The sequence below is a fragment of the Sebastes umbrosus genome, chromosome 6 (assembly GCF_015220745.1).
Source record: "Sebastes umbrosus isolate fSebUmb1 chromosome 6, fSebUmb1.pri, whole genome shotgun sequence".
NCBI lineage: Eukaryota > Metazoa > Chordata > Actinopteri > Perciformes > Sebastidae > Sebastes > Sebastes umbrosus.
This window is the reverse complement of record NC_051274.1, coordinates 33373824-33394739: the sequence shown is the minus strand read 5'-3', so window position 1 is coordinate 33394739 and position 20916 is coordinate 33373824. Positions and strand designations below refer to the sequence as shown.

General features: G+C 43.3%; 1 protein-coding gene across 5 annotated transcripts in view; it reads right to left on the bottom strand.

The window, feature by feature from the left end:
• Window positions 1-3203: 3203 nt before the first annotated feature.
• kazna (kazrin, periplakin interacting protein a) overlaps window positions 3204-20916 on the bottom strand; it is a 237370-nt gene continuing 219657 nt past the window's right edge. For 2 of the 5 annotated variants that reach the window (XM_037772425.1, XM_037772426.1), the window contains 10 exons: window positions 20408-20597; window positions 17509-17645; window positions 16971-17094; window positions 8137-8345; window positions 7161-7279; window positions 6582-6813; window positions 6386-6487; window positions 5663-5829; window positions 5387-5528; window positions 3204-4226 (listed from right to left, as the gene is read on the bottom strand). In XM_037772425.1, the coding sequence (XP_037628353.1) occupies window positions 4068-4226; window positions 5387-5528; window positions 5663-5829; window positions 6386-6487; window positions 6582-6813; window positions 7161-7279; window positions 8137-8345; window positions 16971-17094; window positions 17509-17645; window positions 20408-20597 (1581 nt within the window). In that variant the 3' untranslated portion in view covers window positions 3204-4067. Of the gene's footprint in view, window positions 4227-5386; window positions 5529-5662; window positions 5830-6385; window positions 6488-6581; window positions 6814-7160; window positions 7280-8136; window positions 8346-15828; window positions 17095-17508; window positions 17646-20407; window positions 20598-20916 lie in introns of those variants that run through there. The other 3 variants (XM_037772427.1, XM_037772429.1, XM_037772428.1) reach the window with 2 other exon arrangements.

Below are 20916 nucleotides of genomic sequence, written 5' to 3'. Positions count from 1 at the left end.
AAGTACCAAAAGTATAAGTACTCATTATGCAGAAAAATATATATTACATAATTGGATTATAGGTGGACATTATTTTAATGACTTTATATACCGATGGGTAGCTTAATCTATAATAATACATCATCATTTATTAGTTGGTATTAATAGCTTAATCAAAATTTGCAAAGTAACTAGTAACGAAAGCTGTCAGATAAATGTAGTGGAATATAAAGTAGTAGCATAAAGTGGAAATAATCATGTAAAGAAGCCTACAAGTACCTCAAAATTATACTTAAGTGCAGTACTTGTGTAAATGTACTTAGTTAAATTCCACCCCTGCTACTACAAGACTAGATGTTTTCAATGATGACTCATGATGTAGTCATCAAAGACCTGCAGAGAGTGGAATATTTTTATTTGGGAACCGAAATTTGTCGGCTAAAATATGTTTATGTGTGTGGAAACTATCCAAATCAGACTGATTCATCCTTTTTTTTTTATTGCCAGGCTTCATTCTGGCCGTCATTTTCTCTCTAATTCTACACAGTTAGACAGATTTGCACAAATCTCTTCTGAGTCGAATCCCACAAAATGGTGACAACATTTTTGAAGTCCATGAAAAGTCTTACACCATGAGTAACAAATGACGTTGCTCAGTACTCCCCCGTGCAGTAAACACTAACTAGTCAATGAGTTTCATGTCAGGCTGACGACTTACGGTATGCAACCAGGTTTTTACTTCCTCTTTGTGAACTTCCCACCTACTCGCTGTCACTCCTTTTGAGCCCTTTGGACACGACGGACCGTTATACACATGATTCACATGATTCACATGATTCACAGATTGTCTGTCCATCATTTACACAGTACAGACGTCTCTGTGTTTCTGCTTGTACGTCTCTAGTTTACATGTTACATGTTGTCCTCTGTGCTGGCCTGCTGTAACTGGACTATTTCACAATAATGACAAAACCAGTCCAACCCCGGCCACTCACTGCATTGTTCCTTTTGAGTGAGGCAACCCCGTTGTTTTGGTCTCTGGGGAGGCTTTCTTCCTCCTGAGCTTTTGTCTGGTTCCTCAGTTTTACTTCACACACAAACACACACAGAGTGAACAAGCCTTGATTACATCTGGAAGTGCTATCACTGTCAGCCTGTAGTAAAATGAAGGGATATGTCGGCAGCTACAAGGTAAGTATGTTACAGTAAGATAGATAAGCTTGATTACAGCCTTAAGTTTAGCTAATCAACTGTGGCTATAAATATATGTGGCATTCAATCAATAGTCTTAACAGTGCACCTTTCCCTGCAAATAAAATCATACATTACTCCAATAAAATAACCATTGCTGTTGCTGCAATCCAATTTGCAAGCTCCTTCACGTCCACTGACGTGTAATTATTGATCCTGTTTTTATGGCTGAGCGTGTAATTACATTTCTCCCTGAATGTTTCTCTAATAGGTAGCTGAGCTCATTTCTCAGGTGGAGCTTCACCTGACACACCTTCCTTCTCTCCGTCGTCATACCTCTGATATCTCTAATGGGCCTCATATAATGGATTCCCGGAGACGTGAGAGGTGTAGCATCTCTCCTGGTGCTGCTGTGTCATCATTAGCTTGTCACAATGACCCAGTCACTGTGAGTAAGAGGAGGAAGTTGCTCAATGTTGTGTTGCGTGAAGGTCTGAACACAGACAGGAGTTGACATGCCCCGACCAGACAGAGGAGAGATTACTGGAGTGATTCATTAAAACACTGTCGAGAAACCAGCCGAGAGTACAGAATCATAAAGGTAATCACTGAGTTTAGTATGAACTCCTTATCCACATTAACTACACACACTTCCTCATGCAAATGAACCAATAAGGAAGATTGTTTCTCTCTTCAAACAGGGGATTTCTATCATTCCCTCTTCCTCACACTGTCAAAGCTCCTCACATTCTTACATTTCATTTTGTTGTGGTTGTTTTTTTGGCCACAGGGGGGCAGAAAAAGTCCAAAACAGTCTGACAGACACAGAACGATTAAATACTATCGCCTAATAAAGTTTCTGTGGTTAACATGTTAGAACACAGCAGGCTGTCGGGACTCTTGTTGTTCATGAATGGAATCTGTTGGTGTGTGTTGTGCTGTTTTGGCCAAATCTGTTATAATCTGTCAAAACCCCTCTCATTCATAAACACCACCACTCATGTGTTTGTTGTTTTTTTGGCGGCGAGGGGGACAGAAAACGTCTAAAACAGTCTGACGTACATAGAACCCTTAAATAGTATCGCCTTGTAAAGTTTCTGTGGCTAACGTGTCAGCACACAGCGGCCTACTTACACATCCAGCATAGGTGTGGCCTCTATCAACTCCTGAGAGAAATACCAGCTCATGGGCGTCAAATACCGACGCTTTGTCACAGCTGTCGGCGTGTGATACCGACGCACAAGTCTCCATTTAGCGCCGGTTTAAGGGTTTCAATTAACTACATTATAAACCCATCGGCGGCAACAGTAAACGCTCACAGAGAGTGTTGTGGTGACGTAGTTTAAAGAACGAAAAGACACACACACACAGGGAGGGCACTTTCAGGTTACAATCAGCTGGTCATTCATGTCCCATGTTCACAATGTTCAGTTTCATTTTCACTTTACAAAGTTTAGTAGTAGTTTTAAGCCCAAACATGAACTTATTTCCTAAACCTGACTATGAGGTTTTGATGCCAAGAGGCGTGACAAAAGGGGCAGTATGTGACGAGTTGGGATGAAAATGTGTTAAACAGGAAGAAGAGATGGGAAAAGAGGGGATTGGTGGGACAAATGAGGAAGTGAAAAAGAGGATTGTTGTGAAATAAGTCGAGAGGAGAGTGAAATAAAAGGAGACGTGATTTAACTGCACGAAACAGTGATGATAAATACCAAAAACCTTCACACAGGGAGTACACATCTCATCTTGCCACCACCTCCGTCAACCAGAATTAATTTGAACCAACGTGTTGAATACCTCTTTAGCTGCTCGATGTGTGACTCTCTTTACCAGCTGGTTGTTTGGTGTTGGACCGGCAGCTCACAGTAGGTTTACTGGAGCTTTTGTTGTTGAAAACAGGGTTGTTGAGATCTGTAACACTGAAAAATACAATCCATTTGCATCCATTAAACCAAAACAATGAACTAAAAAGCTGCATAGAGTTAGCTGATAACTCTCTGAACGTTTGTAATTGTGTACATGAAGTCATTTTATTCATTGGCACTGTATTTTTATTGAATTTTCTGCTGAAGACGGGTACAACAGGACGATTCATTTTGAGATGTCATCTTTATTTCATTAAAAGGAACTCTTTCATTCCCACATATATGCATCCTCACGGCGTTCAGCCCTTCTAGGCGTCTGTGGACGTACAGCTCTGCAGTCATCTTTTGTTGGCATTGTTCAACTATTTTTTTTTCCATGTTTACTGCACAGTAGAAAACATCAGAAGAGGGTGCTACATTTTGTTTAGACACAACTGTGTAAATGTGCAAGATGAAAAATGACTATCAAACATAAACTCTAGAATTTAAAATTCATTTCAAGTCTGTTTTTTTTTCTGTCCGCTGTCCTCGGCTACACTGACAAGGCATCACAAACTGAATGAAACAAGAACAATTTACACTGATATGAAACTTTGTCATCAAGTACCCTGTATTATTATACAAACAGTCTTTTTTTAATCTCCTTTTCCCCTCAGAGAAACAGTCAAGAGCAACCAGTCAACAAAAACAAACTGCCAAGTCACATCCTGATTCACAAAGAACCATTTACACGCACAAAAAAATAGAAAAATAATCATTTAGCTTGTCGTTCATCTCTTTATTCTGGCGTCGGGGAAGAGAAATTACTGCCCCCCCCAAAAAAACATCAAAATACCACCTGCACACAGTGAGTCTTTTTTTTTTTTTCTTAAACCAGGAAACTTGTAAAAAAGAATCCTGTTCCTGTTTAAAAAGTGCAATCTGTCCTCTTTAGAAAAAATAACCATCCCGTGTTTAGGAGCACATGACAAATGTCCACGATGAAGATTTTAGTTGCGATGAAGCTGACGGCTGGTGTTTCGTCGGATGACCTCACACGTTGGTGACCTCGATGCTGGTGTAACCTTGGATGGGGCTTCCCTCGGCTCGGGGCGGAGTCTGGTCTCGACCGTCCCGAGGCAGGGAGCCGTAGCTGCCGTGGCAACTCAGGTCTCGCCCGTTGCGGGCTTTGGGGCTGAACCCTGTCGGAGGCTGAAACAGAAAAACACACATTCGTTTTACTAAAAATACACAGAACAGATTCTTTGGGCAGCATAATTAAAGCACCTTTATCCTTTCCATCAGCTTAGTTGTAGTTTCATTCATTCATTCATTCATTCAGTCATTCATCCGTAACCGCTTATCCCATTCGGGGTCGCGGGGGGCTGAACCCGATCCCAGCTGATATTGGGTGAAGGCGGGGTAAACCCTTGACAGGTCTCCAGACTATCACAGGGCTGACACATAGAGACAGATAACCATTCACGCTCACATTCACGCCTACAGGACATTTAGAGTCAACAGTGAACCAAACCTGTCTTTGGACTGTGGGAGGAAGCCCGAGTACCGGAGAAAACCCACGCTAACACAGGGACAACGTGCAAACTCCACACAGAAGGGCCCCAAGCCGGGTTCCAACATGCGACCTTCAGGTGCTGCGACAGTGCTAACCACTGCACCGCCGTGCAGCCTGGTTGTAGTTTGTGTCGTGTATTTTGTATTGTCTTGTCTACACTGCAGACTGTATATAAGAAGTGGATGTAGTCACCGTGACGTCACCCCATTGGTTTGTGGACTGCCGTTTTGAAGTCGAGTTCGGCATTTTGGAAGTTGCCATCTTTTTTGCAACCAGAAGTGACACGAGAGGGTGGAGCTAAGTACAACCAAACGCTGAATACGGTGCTTTCAGGTAACCAAAAAGGTTATAATTAACTTTCATGAAGTGAAAACACACTGTGAAAGAGTTGAAGTTGTAAGATGAAAATGTGGAGAACTCCCAGAATGTATAACGCCGTGGTAGCGACCTGTCAATCACAAGGTAGCCCCGCCCTAAAGCATCCCCTGCTTTATGGTCTATTTGACTCTAAATGGGACCATCATTTACTAAATGAACATCATGCTGTATTGAAGAAGACTTGAAACTAGCGATTGAGACCATAAACTCATGTTTACAATGTTTACTGAGGTAATAAATCAAGTCAGAAGTAGGCTCATTTTCTCATAGACTTCTATACAACCAGACTTCTATACAATCAGAGGAGTCGCCCCCTGCTGGCTGTTAGAAAGAATGAAAGTTTAAGGTACTTCAGCATTGGCTTCACTTCTCAGACCCACTGAGCTGCACTGGAAACAACTTATGAAAGTTCCCCCACCTTGACAGCCCTCCTCCTCAGCGAGCCTTCGTCATCAGTGTGTCGGCCGGTGGAGCTGGGCGGTCGGCCCAGGGAGTTCTGGCGAAGGAGGGTTGGTGGCGTTCCCAGGCCAAGACCCTCGTAGTCCTGCTTGGCATCCGTCCTGCAAGGGAACATGGGAAGTTGGAGACAGCCGCAAAAATAGCATTTAAATTAAAGACACACCTTTGTGCAACATTCACAAAGAAATATTATCAGAGATTGTCTTGGTGGTTCCGTGTGGATGTCTCCTCTCACCTGGCCGGGCCAATCAGGGTTTTCATCTCCTCAACGAGGTGTCGACGAACCATGTGCTTGTTGTTAGGGATCCCCAGTGCCGTCGCCATGGCGTCAGTGTTAAAAGTGGGGTCGAGCACCATGACGGCGCCGTGAACTCCGCTGCCGAGAAGACTTTCAGCAAACTCCTGGACAGGTGGATGGAAAGAAGGCCAAAGAGTGATTCGTTTTCTTTCATAAGACGCCCGTTACTGGCTCTGATATCAACAGTCCCTCATAAATGATGTCAAATTGGCTCCTCGACAAAAAAACATATTGATTCATTTGTTGGTGTCAGTATAAATTCACACTCCCTGAGGATATTAACAGGATGTCAGTCCAGACGGCGTTATCTCTACACACCCTGAATGTGGTCATAATGGAAACACGTCGTCCTATGCCAGGACGGCAGACAGTGTTGACCGCCTCTATCACCATAGAGGCTTCGTAATCAACTAGTACACGCTTAGAAATACAATAACAAAGGCCTTCTATCACTGTGTGGAGATAGGGAGCGCTGAGTAAACACAGGAGCCTCGATTACCCACAATACCATGTGATAGTGTTCTTATAATGCTCAATACATCTTGATTATTAATATTTAATCAAAATATTTGCTTTGCTGCAACGACTGTCGCTTCATGATATGAGTTTAAAAAGGATCAAATATAGTGTACATAGACCGGTGAGTCTAGTCTTGCCCACCTTCAGGTCAATATCTCTGATCCATTTCATGACCCGATGAGAGGTCCATACCAACGGATCCCCGTTCTGGTGCTCACACTGTATCCGGCGAGCCTGCAGCGCCTGGAAACCATTTTAACAAACAGCTTTTACTCAACCGATGGCTTCAGTTTACCTGACCGTACTCACCGTCGTCCAGGTGCAGGACGTCACTCACCTCCTTGTCGAAGTTGAGTAAGTGCAGCAGTTCGATGCCCAGCAGCAGGCTGACCTGGTGGAACTTCTTGGTGATGTTGAGGTGACGTTCAAGGTCGCGACGCGTCAGGGAGTTCAGCAGGCGCCCGTCCACCAGGTGGTTGTGAAAGGCCTGGGAGTACTGGGGCAAGCCCACGTCGCTCAGCCAGGCCTTGGCCACCCAGTGGTGGTCCATGTCTGCAGCCTTGGACAGCCTGAGGATACAATTTGTTAAAAGGGTCACATTTTCTCACTTCTCTTTGTGGTGTCTAGAAGATATACTAGTGGCTTTATAGTCTGTTGGTTGGACTCAAATATCTCAACAGCTATTATTATTAATTGCCATGAAATTGTGTGCAGACATTAATGTTTCCCAGAGGATTAATCCTGTTGATACCACTCTACTGATCAGTGTAACACAATATACTATAGGTGTGCAAACTACTGCTGAATGCTGCTACATTTAGTACATGTTGTTACTATGAATCACCAACAGATGGCCCTCTCACACTACCACATAATGTACAAGTTTATATAAGAAATCCTCTGTTTCCCTCCTCACCCTCTACCGTTCTCAGCATCTCTGTAATCCTCGATGGCCAGGCGGAGTTTCCGGCGATGCATTAAACTGCTGACACCTAAACCCAGCTCCAGGTCTTCATCTGTGAGCCCCAGTAAAACCTGCAAAATGTGACACACTTTACTGCAACTAAAGCCACAAAGTGTCCTGTAAACAAACACCAGGAGGATTTTAAATATGCATCTACTAGGGCTGTCAATCGATTACAATATTTAATCGTGATTAATCGCACATTTTTTATCTGTTCAAAATGTACCTTAAAGGGAGATTTGTCAAATATTTAATACTCTTATCAACATGGGAGTGGACAAATATGCTGCTTTATGCAAATATATGTATACATTTATAATTGAAAATCAATTAACAACACAAAACAATGACAGATATTGTCCAGAAACCCTCACAGGTACTGCATTTAGCATAAAACAATATGCTCAAATCATAACATGGCAAACTGCAGCCCAACAGGCAACAACAGCTGTCAGTGTGTCAGTGTGCTGACTTGACTATGACTTGCCCCAAACTGCATGTGACTATAATAAAGTGGGCATGTCTGTAAAGGGGAGACTCGTGGGTACCCATAGAACCCATTTACATTCACTGATCTGGAGGTCAGAGGTCAAGGGACCCCTTTGGAAATGGCTATGGCATTTTTTCCTCGCCAAAATTTAGCACAAGTTTGGAGCGTTATTTAAGTTAATATAACATGGTTGGTACCAATGGATTCTTTAGGTTTTCTAGTTTCATATGATACCAGTATCTTCACTCTAGCTCTAAAACTGAGACCAACCACATAAAGATTGATTGCGTTAAAGAAATTAGTGGCGTTAAAGTGAATTTGCGTTCTTATCGTGTTAACTTTGACAGCTCTAGAATCTACACATTTGCAATTGTGCACCATAATTCATGTAAAATGCAAAGTGAGTGCACCTGCATCACGTCAGTGGTTCGATCCTACCTTTCCACTCTTGACATTTTCTGAGCAGGTGCGGATGTACATGGGCATCGCCATGACAACCTCCAGCCAGGCCTGCACAGTGCCGGCCCTCCACTGGGACATGGGCGTCGACCTGGCCAGCTCCACCTGCTGGAGGCGGTCCAGCTGGTCCTCGGACCCATCCGACAGGCTGAGGCTGTGGCGGGTGGGGCTGGAGAGGCTGTCCGAGTCTGGGAGGGTGGGTGAGGGGGAACAGGGAGGGGGAAGGGGGGAAACATGTGGGTGATGTAGTTGAGGGCGTGAGTGAAGGCAGAGGTGGCAGTGGGTATAGTGAGCAATGAAAGAACAACATGTTAATTCCAGCATACTGCAACAAATTAAAACCACATCAAATCCTCTCAGTGGGGGGAACTAGACGGTGAGTAATTTCTTCAAAACAAACAGCGCTTTTAACAGCCAATCCTAAGCTTTTATTTTGGCCGCATGACAACAAGCCAGGCGCTCGCCAGCGATGCTGCAAAACAAAGCTGCAGCTTTTAGAAACAAGCCCATCACTTAAGAAGTCCATTAAACAGGCAGCTGTTTGAGCGGCTGAATTAACACGAATCATCTGTCTAAATTAGCCCGCGGCAACGGCTCCATGACGACAGAAAGCCTGCAATTTGGAAAAATTATGTTACATTTTGATGCATTATGAAATCTGCCTAGTGTGTGTATGTGTCTATTAGTGCAATTCCTATTGGGGGAAAATTGTGCGTTGAAATTCTAATTTGTCCTTTAAGTGCTCCTTAAGTTCTTCCCTATCGTCTTGTTTTTGCTTACCTGTTATGTTACTAAGTTGAGCCAAGTGTTTCCTGTTTATTTTTCTTAAGATTTCAACATATTGTCTGTTTCACTGAAAGCCATTTATCTGTTTGTACCAGCAGGTGGAAACCTAGCACCAGTTCTGGGCTCAGCAGTTGGTGTAGCATCCTTTAATATTGGATTTCATTGTTCTGATTGCTCAGATGCACGTGTGGAGGAAGCTCATCTGTTTGAGGTGTGAGGTGAAGTACAAATAGTCCCGCCTGTGCAGCAACACTTAAGTGTCATTCATCAGATTCACCTGTCTCGTCGAATACTTTCTGAAAACCTTCTACGTCAGCACAAATACAAATGCTGCTCTTGACGCAGTCCCTCAGAATAGATCAGCGTAGTACGGCTCACCCAGCGTACTACGCTGGCTTTAGCCTCCAAGGCTAAAAACTGCGAAGCTAATGAGCCTTAAACAAAAGCATCCACCTGAGAGTTCAGTCATGAAGGACGGCCGCAGACTCTTCACTCGACAAAACATCCACTTTTCAACTGTAATTTCAGTGGAAAAGGAAAGACTGAAGGACGCTCTGCGTGAATCATTCAGTTTGAAATGTTGCCTGATGGAGCTCTCAACTGTAAAAACACACCAAAAACAGGTTCTTTCTCTCTTTGGCCCTGTTCAGACCTGACATTAACACGCGTCCTGAGTGATTGGATCACAAGTGGACAGCTCTAAGTACGTCAGCTCACACCCGGCATTAGAATGCGTCTCCATCTTGAGTGACCACTTGTTATCTGATCTCACTTCCCCGCTCTATATGCAAATGAACACGTAGTAAACACTCGGCTAATACAGCAGACGTTGTGACGTAATATTACAGGAATGTCAGTCGTGATATCCTACATATTCGTGAATTCAGGTACATTTTATTAACATCCAAATATAAGGTTATTGTACCGGCGGGACTTCCGTGCCGTCCACCTTTGCCAGACAACAGCGGCGTGCAGAGCTTCAGTTAGCCGGGGATGAGAGGAAGCAGGCAGGCGTCAGCTCCGGCAAAACACCGGAACAAAAACACAGACACATCTCCACTTTGCGTGCCGTCAGTCTGATTTTACCGACAGAATACAGAAGAGCACAGAAGCCGTTTCCATGCTGCGAGGCCGACAAGCTCTTGTGTCTGCCTGTCTATAGAGAGCTTAATGCGGCCCAGACCACCTCTGAATGTGGTCTGAAAGATCCGATCTCAATGTGTCCTCACTGCGTCTCGAGTGCGTTCACACCGGTACTTAGAGCTGTCCACTTGTGATCCGATCATGTTAACACCAGGTCTGAACAGGACCTCTGTGTCTCCTTGTTTCCACCAAAGACAGCGAATAGAAAGCCGACTTTATGACTTTATGGTTTTACTGCTCCGCTGTGTGTTTACTCAACGAGAGATTCACCACTGAATGATCGCAGCATCCAAATAAACAGATTTATATTAAAGTCGACGTGGGTAATTCATCTCAAGCCGGATGCTTTTATGTGCCCTCCTCAGAGCCATACGTAAACTGAAGGTGCACTTAAAGTGCCCCTCGGAGAGCAATTCACGTTGAGCTGAATAAATCTGCTCTCTGGACAGAAATGCACTCCTGTCCAGGTACAAGGTCTGTTTTTCATTCCGGGGTGAGTCCTCACACAAAGACAACGTCACATAAAGAACTGACTGTTTGACGTCCAGTTGAAGGCCAACCTGTCTGTGACCTGAGGGTCGGGTCCTCCTGCGGGGCTGACCCTCTTACGCCTTTTTTAAAAAAGCAGAGAGGGTCAGAACAACATCCTGCAGAGATGTCGTACTAATGGGAAGAGTTTTGGTCCTTTATCTGAGGCCGTGGGTGTTGGGTAAACAGAGTGATGGATGGTGTTGTGTGGACGGAGCAGCAGCAGTGTGAACACTTCACATAACATACAAGAGACTGTTCTGTTTAAGCAATCAATCCCTAAACGTGCCCTTCAATAGCCGGTGTAATGGATGTTATTGCTACCAACATGGCAGCGTTTCTGATGTGATGTCACACTCAGGATGAGGAATGGAGTAGCAGGTAGTGTTGATGCATATACAGTAGATGATACATCTGTTAGAAATTGGACATTTTCCAGATTTTGCCATGAAAAATGTTTTACAATTGAATGGATCAAGAGTCCAGATGGACATTAAGAGAAATTATTACACCCAAGTGGCGGCGAGCCAAAACGCTGCTCCTAGTAGCTATCTAGCTAGAGAGTAAAGTGCCTTAAAGGACCCGATCCACATGTTGGGAAATAAGTTTATTCACTTGCTGAGAGTTAGAGAAGATTGATTCAACACGGTAAATGAAGCTACAACCAGCCTGTTTCCAGTCTATGCTAAGCTAAGCTAACCAGCTGTAGCTTCATGTTTAGCTCACAGACATGATTAACGTTGTTATCAACTCTCCACGAGAAAGTGTATTTCCCAAAATGTAAAACTATTCCTTTAAAAGTGCTAAATACGGGATTGAGAGCATTATTATTGCCTCAACATGGCGATGGCAAGCAGACGGATCGCAGCAATTAGACTTGCTTAGGTTCAGGCAATAAAACCACTATAGGTTTAGGAAAGAACAACATGATTGGGCTTAAAACTACTACGTTTGTAAAGTGAAAATGACACTTAACGTTGTGAACACGGGACATGAACGATCAGCTGATTGTAATGTGAAAGTGAAACTCAACACACAGGACACAACCAGCGGTCTCCTGGATGAAAGCCTTGTGTTTGTTGGACCCGTCCTGTGTGTCTCTTTCACTCTTTAAACTTCGTCACCACAGCTCTTTCCCAGAGCGTTTGCTGTTGCCGCGGATGGGTTTACATTGTAGTCAATGGAAAGTCTGGTGCGTTGCATACCGGTGCTGAAAGGTGCCTTGTGCGGCAGTATCGAACAGCGATGGGCGTGACAAAGCGTCAGTATTTGACGCCCTGGGAATGAGAACGGGCTGGTGCAAGGCTTCCGCGATGCCGCCGTTGGTTGGTTGGCGACCGTGAGCGAGCCAGTGGGGCACGCTCACATGCACGAATAAACACGCACTAAAAGCACGCATGTCCGGTCCGGTGATGTCAATGAAGCGCGGAGAAGCTCTGATTACAACACACACATTACTCCTCTATATCTTTACATAGCAGATAGTTGTTTGCTTCTATATTCATGCTCTGGATATCAAACATTATTACACGGCTTTGTTGAATACTCGATTCTGATTGGTTAATCACAGCGTTCTACGGCTGTTATTTCTTTATAGCAGACCGTTGCTATGTATAGCAGACCGTTGCTATGTATAGCAGACCGTTGCTATGTATAACAGACCGTTGCTATGTATAGCAGACCGTTGCTATGTATAGCAGACCGTTGCTATGTATAGCAGACCGCTGCTATGTATAGCAGACCGCTGCTATGTATAGCAGACTGCTGCTATGTATAACAAACCGTTGCTATGTATAGCAGTTCCGCTGTCGGACTCTGGCGGACCGTTTTTGTGTAAAATGATTGATTTCTTCAGTAAGTAGCCGTGTAATAAACAGGATAATGTACAGCTAGCGGGTCATTGTTGTGAAATAAACCCCTTCATGGCGATGAGAGACCACCCCGGCATCGCCCTGTTGGGTTTCTTTCACAATAATGACCGGCTCGCTGTACATTATCCCTTACTTAAGTGCCAGAAGAATGAGAATCTGTAAAGTCTATCTGAAGTCTGTGTTGAACTAATATCAATATGTCATGGAAAGTTGGAGGAAGAGACTTAAAGTTCAGGAGGATGCTGTTGGAGTAATATCAATAAACAAGAAAAGAACACTTGCTCTTGCCCCCTGAAAGCATAATATTGCATATAATAATAATAGCATCATCATATACAGAACGGTAGCACTCAATTGTTTTGGAATGATTTGCATCAGAATTAGATTGAACTTGAAGAAGTGCTAAGTTACAAGGTCGTTTAGAAGAGTCTGCAAACACAGTTTGCAACCCAGCCAGCACAGCTCATTTTGAAAGCAATTGGAACTTGTGTACCTTTGGTCTCACTGAGTCTGATTGATTACGTCTTGGGTCACTTCACTGTGTTGAGAGTCCGGTGGAGGTCAGGCAAGAGGGGGGTCGGTGTTAGAGGTCAGGGGTCAAATCAAAGCAGAACATTATCGACACCATGTGCTGACACATATGAGCTCTGCTCCAACAGTCTGACATGGCTTCCTTTCCCCTCTCCTCGGTTCTCTGAGGACTGATTTCAATATGGAAGATGCTTTTCATGGCGAATAAGGAGTTAAGATTGGGAAAGAGAGGAAAGGAGGCCATTTGGAAGCTTTTGGGATGCAGTCCTCTCACAGATGGACTTGCAGGGCTGAGGGAGGCTAACGCATGTGTTACAAATGGCAGCCCCGCCCCCCCCCCTCAGCGTAAAGGGACCAATCAGGATTAGAGCAACACCACGACAAAATGAACACGTAAACACACAAACATTAACACAGGGAAAGAGAGGACAGCCACATGGAAGTTCAACGTTATTTATTTTATTTTAAAATAATCTTATTTAGTTCTTTTGAACGTAATTGTTTTGTTGCCATGCCTTTAAACGTCCGCTACTATCCACTTCTAAAACATGTCAGGACCTCACAATAGAAGTCCTCCACTGAGGTCTACATCTTTGCCTTTAAATAAAAACTCTTTAATAATAATAATAATATTAATTTTCTGTAATGTTATCTCATTTACAAAAAGTAAAATATTTGTGGAAAATAAAAAAAACAAAAAAACAAAGAGACCGTGGCTCAAAAAACATAAAAATCATACAATATTTTTCATTTGATATGTTTTTTTTCCCCGTCATCAGAGGTTGGTTAAATGAAAAAATAGCCTTGATTTTTCATACATTTCATTAAATGCTTAATGAAATAAACTGCTTGAGCTGTTCTTTTAATACATACAATTAAATACATGGTGACTTATCTATGAATTACCTTAGTGATTCACCTCTAAATCCAATATAGCTAAATGATAATCCCCCTCGCTGCGTACACGGACGCTCTTTTGACTGAATGCAGCTCCGGTGTAATCTGTGACTCTGTAGTGTTTCAGATGAGACAGTGTTAGTTTAATATAACAGGGAGAGAATAGATTTCCTGGGGGTGGCAGTGCAGACTCCGGCTCCATCCAATGAATGGAGGAAAATAATCCAACGTCTCTAGTCATTCTTTTGCTTGAAGAAACGCTATTAACCTTTGGCACCGAGTTAATTGCTTTTTTTTTTTTTTACAGCAATGGCCTGAACTCTGCATCAGAATCTGGGGGTCGTGGGAGAAGGTACGCTTCAGTTCGATTAGCTCACTTAAATCTGATTTTTAACCTCCTCGTTATTGTCATAACAGCTCATTTAATGTCTGCTCAGGCCTTGAAATTCAGATTTTCTGGTAAAATGACCTAATTCCTGAGGTTTAGAAAAGCGTTGACCATCAGTCTAATATCTGGGATATCTCACTTATGCTATTCTTTTTTTAGACTAACTTTTCCCAGAATAATTCATACTTTTTAAGTATTAATATAAGAACATACATCAGACCAACACATACGGCTACTTCGCAAAAAGTCAAGGCCTTGCCCCCTTTTGGGGGAAAGAAAACTGAAGATGTCACAGACTTCAATGCAGTTTGACGTGTGTTTGGATTGTAATTTTAACAAATTCATATGCATTCATCTCTTGTTATACATATATACACACGACGGAGCTTTAGGGCCACATTGAGGAAAAAAACAATATCTGAGATTTTGAGAATAAAGTCATAATATTACGAGAAAAAAAGTCGTAATAATATGAGAATAAAGTCAGAAGTTTAAGAGAAAAAGTCGTAGCATTATGAGAGTCATAATATTATAATGTAGTAATTTAACGTGTTATTTTAGAGGGGAAATAGAGCAGCTGTGTGAAAATGAGGAATGTGGAGCATCTTGTGAAGTTATACTTTAGTTTAGGTTTAACGAATAACCAAATCCTTCATCTTTTGGCTCATCAGCACCACATTATCATCAGTATCAGGACCTGGAAAAGATTGTGCAAGAAACTGCGTTTATTCTGAAGAAAGAACCACACGGACCTGATGGAGGAAACTGACTCTTTAGAGGAGGAGGAAATTACTTTTTTACTTGTAAACTTCTGACTTTATTCTCATAATATTACGACATTTTTTCTCGTAAAATTATGACTTTATTCTTGTAATATTACGACTTTTTGTTCTCGTAAAGTTATACGTTTATTCTCATAATATTACGACTTTTTTTTCTGGAAATAGTACGACTTTATTCTCATTAAATTACAATTTGTTTCTCGTAATATTATGACTTTATTCTCAAAATCTCAGATTTTTTTTCCCCTCAATGTGGCCCTAATACTCTGCCGTACAAACATTTGTTTTATGCACATGTCTAATAATTATTTTGCAACCTTGCCTGAACCCGAGCGTTTGCGCTACCTTAATAAATGAAGGTTGATCGCCGCCATGTCTCTTCAGTCTTTATTATGACACAGTGTTGTTGGTTTTATTGTTGGGGCAACCAACTACACAGCAACTCTTCAGCATAGCGTTATCACTATCAGTGGTTTGTTTAAAGTAGAAGTTTGGAGACATGTTTCTTCTGTTTACGGTGTTACCGTCTACGAGGAACACAGGGTTGTTTTGCGTGGTGATGCGTGCCTACTCTGGTTGACGTATTGCCGGTCTGATGTACAGCTACAAGCTACTGTAAGATCCTACAGTAATAAAATGGTACAAAGCCTCATGAATAAGCGGAATAATTATTTAATCGTTCAAAGTGTAGCGCTGCGTTTTCTTTGTGACTTTGCTGACCTTTAATATTTCAGATGTTATTTTGCATAAAGAGCCTTGTAGGTGCAGATTAAAATGTTTCAGCTCTTGAACAACAATCAGAATGTTTTTTCTTTTTCTAATAACTTCATTTGAAATGGAGGAAATCATGAATAAACATCATGAAATCAGTAACTGACCTCTCTTTTCTTTTTGTTTCTCCTCGACAACATACCCAGAGAAAGACATTTCTGTTTGGTTTTGTCCAGCATGCATTCGGGGGGACTGGGACTATGTGCATGCATGTCACACATGTACCTCATGTACCTTCTATCTGAACAGATAGAAAACACATTTCTTACATTTCCTGTGTGGCTTCATGTTGCCGTGGAACAAACTGTTCTGCATAGAAAGTTTATTCCTTGCTTAGCAGCGTCTTTGAAGTCTCGTTTGAGCGAACATCAAGGAGTGCACAGTTTTCTTGGCGGCTGAGGGATGTGTTGTACGACCAAATTAGAGGCGGATTTGAGGAGTCTGCATGTTGCCGACAGGAAACTGTTCTCATCATGGCAGTGTGGAAGGAGGGGAGTGGGGGGGATGGACCAAGCAGGACAATAAACAGGGAGGAGTTCAAGTTAGAAGGTAGTGAGAGGAGGAGGGGAGTCAAAAATAACAAAAAGGCATTCAGGACAAGGAGACATTTACACGCACAAAGTGCACATCAACTGTTGTTATTTACAAGTACAGCAGTCCTTCAAGTTTCCAGTTGAGTGAAAACAAAAAGTCAAAATGTAAAGAACAATTAAAAGATCCAATAACACAGCCGTTTTCGGAGGGCAGATACAATAGAACATATCCACATGGTCGCTGTGTCACACTCTATTTACAGGACTGTACATACATACAGGTGCTATTTGCTCGTTAAGGTTTCACACTTCAGCGAAGCAAGACGCACCTCCCGCTTCTCACATGGCCTCCGACCACGGGCGCATGCACACACTCTCACACACATATGCATGTTGTGTGAGACTGCGCAGGCACACACATTATTATATCTGTATACACACACACACACACATCCTCTCACACACACAACTCTACGCTGTCTTCTGATAAACGCCACAAAGGCTCTCCAGGTTGGTTTCGCTCGGACATGTGTGCTTTACCAGTCTGCATCTTCCTCTATGTAATAATCAGGCGTTGAAGTACCATCAAACAAACCGGGGTCGAGGGACTTGCGCTGCTTTCCCCGGGCGAAGACGCGCGACAGAGAGCCCAGCCCCATCTTCTCTTTCTTCTTCTTACGCTTCGCCTCCTCCAGATCTTCTAGGGACTGGAGGAAGAGAAAGAGAGAGAGAGAGAGAGAGAGAGAGAGAGAGAGAGAGAGAGAGAGCCGCGGGAAGGGAGAAGATGAAGAGATGGGTAGAGGGGAACAGAGAGATACAAGAGCGGAGAAGAAGTCAGGGAAGTGGTGCAATAAAGACCAGGAAAGATAAAGATCACAACACAAAGGGGCTCTGACATGCTGCCGGGCATGCACTTAATGCAACAACCACAACCGCTTCTCACATGAATTCAAGTCACAGCTGCAGAGTGAGTACACGACAGACTGCGTGGGGGCAAACATGAATTCAGCCGGATCGATGGCGGAAGGAAACGACAGCGGCCCGGGGAGCAGGACAGTCGGCAGCTACTACAAAAGGGGGATGGGGGGTGATTACTGTGGTGGTGGTGGGGCAGCTCTTACATTGCAGAGGGAGTGAGTCCGATGGCGTGGTGAGTTGATGTCGCTGGGTGTGGATGACCGGTCTCCCTCTTGAGCCGAGGCGTCGGAGATGATGGAGGGCTGACGCGAGTGGCACGGGCTCACCCGCACGGCAGCCACTAAACGGGACGAGAGGGAAACAGATCACACTTGTTTTTTTGTTTTGGGGGTGTGGGGGGTTGTGTGTGTTTGGGCACCAAAAGTAGTGAACATCTGATTCTTCTCAACGATGCCACTAAATGAATATATATTTAAAAAGCCCACGACTAAAAGCCTGAAATTATTTGCAATCATCTGCAGTTGCTAAGCAACAGTGAAAACAGCTTCACAGAGGTTGAGCGGGTGTGTATGTACCAGTGAGACTGATACATACAGTACAACAAATTGCATAGCAATTTGGGGGTTCGTGACTGTTCACACGTTCTCCCTGTTTTAGTGTCTTTGTCTGCTTCTTCCTCCAGATGTCCCCAATTAGTCTCCAACCCCGAGGCTGCCCTTTAAAACAATCTCTAGGAGGACTGAGACGGACGCCTGCTCTGCTGCAAGAGAGGCTAATTTGTGGAGAACTTTTTCAGGCTGGCAGTCCTTAAGTTTAGAAATGTTTAGTCTGATGTTTTTGGAGGTTTGGTGTGAACCTCTCTCACTGCCAGCTTCTGTGTGGTCGGCCCAGACACACTGAGACCCACATAGACCTGTTTTGTCTTCTTTAAGGGGGTCCAGGGGGTCTTTAGGGGGAGACAACAGGTCAACAGTAGATGTCACATAGAAGTGGTGTACATCATCTGAAAGCTGAGAACCTGGAGATTAATTTGAGATGCAGCTCAGCACTGTGTGTCGAGTTGTTCTAGTCGTAAATCAGAAATAAACATGAATTCATTAATTAAAATAAATTATAAAAGTGTATAAGGGTTTAGAACATTATGATAGAAGTAGATGATGACCATCCCCATGTTTTTATTATGTCTCGTAAGTTGTTGCAGCAATTTTTGGGTTGATATCATTTGTTACACAGATTTGGTGCAAAATTTAACCACGTTTTACCGCTCAAGAATTAATAATAATTATCAATAATGCCTCCAAAATACCACATTAAGACACCAAGACCTTGAGGAACACCATAGAAAAACCCATGCTGTGATTTGGGATCAAAAACTTTTGACATTTGGAGATTCCTTAACGGAGTGCCAGGTTTTCCTCACTAAAATTCAGCCTAAGTTTGGAGCGTTATTTATCCTCCTTCCCACCAAGCTAGCATGACATGGTTGGTACCGATGGATTCTTTAGATTTTTTCTAGTTTCATAGGATGATATTTTCACTCTAGCTTTAAAACTGAGTCCGCTACAGCCTCTTAGAGACTGTAATGTTGGCTGGGATCGCTCTCGGAAAGGGGAGATTATTTAACTATAAAGTTACCTCCGGACTATAGCTATTTCATAATAACTATTATTTAATCTTTTGTATGTTGCTTACTTATTTTACCACATACTGACTCCTTTCATGTTCAGACATTTGCAGCAGAAAAAACAGGCCCCTGTTTTATATCAGGACGGGCGACGATTGGCTTAGCTGCACTGCTGCAATGCAACACGAACAGAACAGTTCTGTTTTTTCAGACACAGGGAGTAATAGAAGTCAAAGTAGCTGAGCTTTGCAAGGGAAAGCTGCCTGTTAACTGTGTTTTGAATTTCAAATGGGAGTCAATGACTATTCATGCTTTGGCTTGCAGTTTGCGATGCACTTCGGCTGCCTGGTGGTGTGTATGTATGCCATGCTTCACTTAAAGGGAGAGTTTGGGTGTTTTGAAATGGGGTTGTGAGGTACTTATCAATAGTCAGTGTGTTACCTACAGTAAACACAGGACAGGAGTTACCGCACAGACGCGAAGTAATGTACTGCTGTGGACGGGCGCCCACCTAAAAAATCAATACCAGGTTTTAATGAAGTGTACGCTATATTTAGAATATTTTCACCGCTTTACGAGGAACTGAAGCCGTTGTATCCATCTATGATCAGTTTGTGCTATTGTGTGACTTTGGTGAATCCGAACTAACCAAAGTCGCACAATAACACAACACAAGCTAACCAATTGAGGCAGCGGTAGACCAGCAACTCCTGTGTTCTGCAAATTAAAATGACTGTTTTTTTCAATGGAGTCTGGTTGTTTCGGCTTCAGCTCCCTGTCGGAAACTGTATGTCTGTCTCACGGCAAGGTAAACTGGTGAAAATATTCTAAATATAGCGTACATTTGAACTGATATTGGCCTTTCTTTAAGGTGACTAAAATACGTTTTGCTGCTGCTCCGTCCACAGCAGTACGTTGCTTTGCTCCTGTGTCGTTACTCCTGTCTGCTTCTCCAAACTGGGGGCGTGCCGACCGTCATCTACTGAAGGTAATGCACCGACTATGGATAATAATCTCATACAACCCCACTTCAAAACACCCAAACTATCCCTTTAATTAGTGACAGAACGTGTTGTTTCACCTCCTTCATCTGTGGTGTCAGTTAAATGGTGAAAAAGCTACAGTGGCAGAGGCGCCTGAAAAGTAAAGTGAAAAAAGCTGCAAAATATAGTCAAACAAATCGAAGAAGTTTCCCTCAGGAAACAACAGAAACAATACTTATAACACTCCCAGCGGATCCTCAGCTGCCACCATTCTCAAAGACAAATGGAAGCTGTAAAGCCAAAAATAATGTTCACTGTAACTGCTACATAAAGCGCATGAAATGTGACGACCGGAGCGTCATCGGCGGCCAACAACGTGGTTGTACTGAGCAGATGGCAACGAGTGCATGTGTGTGAAGCAGGTTCACATGAGCATGCAGAGGGTAACTGATGGCATCGCGTGTTACGGTATACGTGTGCTCGTGTCGCTCCTACCTTGTCTGTCAGTGGGATGCCCCGTGTGGACGTAGAGGGTCTGCTGACTCTGTCTGATGGCAGCAGTCAGCGGAAGGTCAGCCTGCATCACCCACTCCTGGTTGTTGCCGTTGACGACCGCTTCCGTGGGCATGGCCAGAGAGTGACGCTTGGGCACGTCCTTGGTCAGCGTGGAGAGGGACTGTTTAGCCTTAAGAAGGTTAGACAGACAGACGCAATCAGTCAGACAGCAAAATCACATCAAGCAACAACCCTGGAGAGAAATGTTTCTGGGTTGTCTTTGAGTTGCTGTTTTTTTCTCTTTATGTGTCACAAATGTACATGTTGAGTTATGTCTCCAGAATCCTACTTCTAAGTCTGTGAGTGTATGCGGACCAGTGAGTTCTCCCCTGGGCTCCTCATGTGGTTGTTTCTCTTAAGAAAAATGGAGCTGTATTCATGTTCGTCTTTTGTTGTGTGAAATCTCTCCTTACCACTCCAGAGACCGCAGAGGAGACAAAAAAAAAACT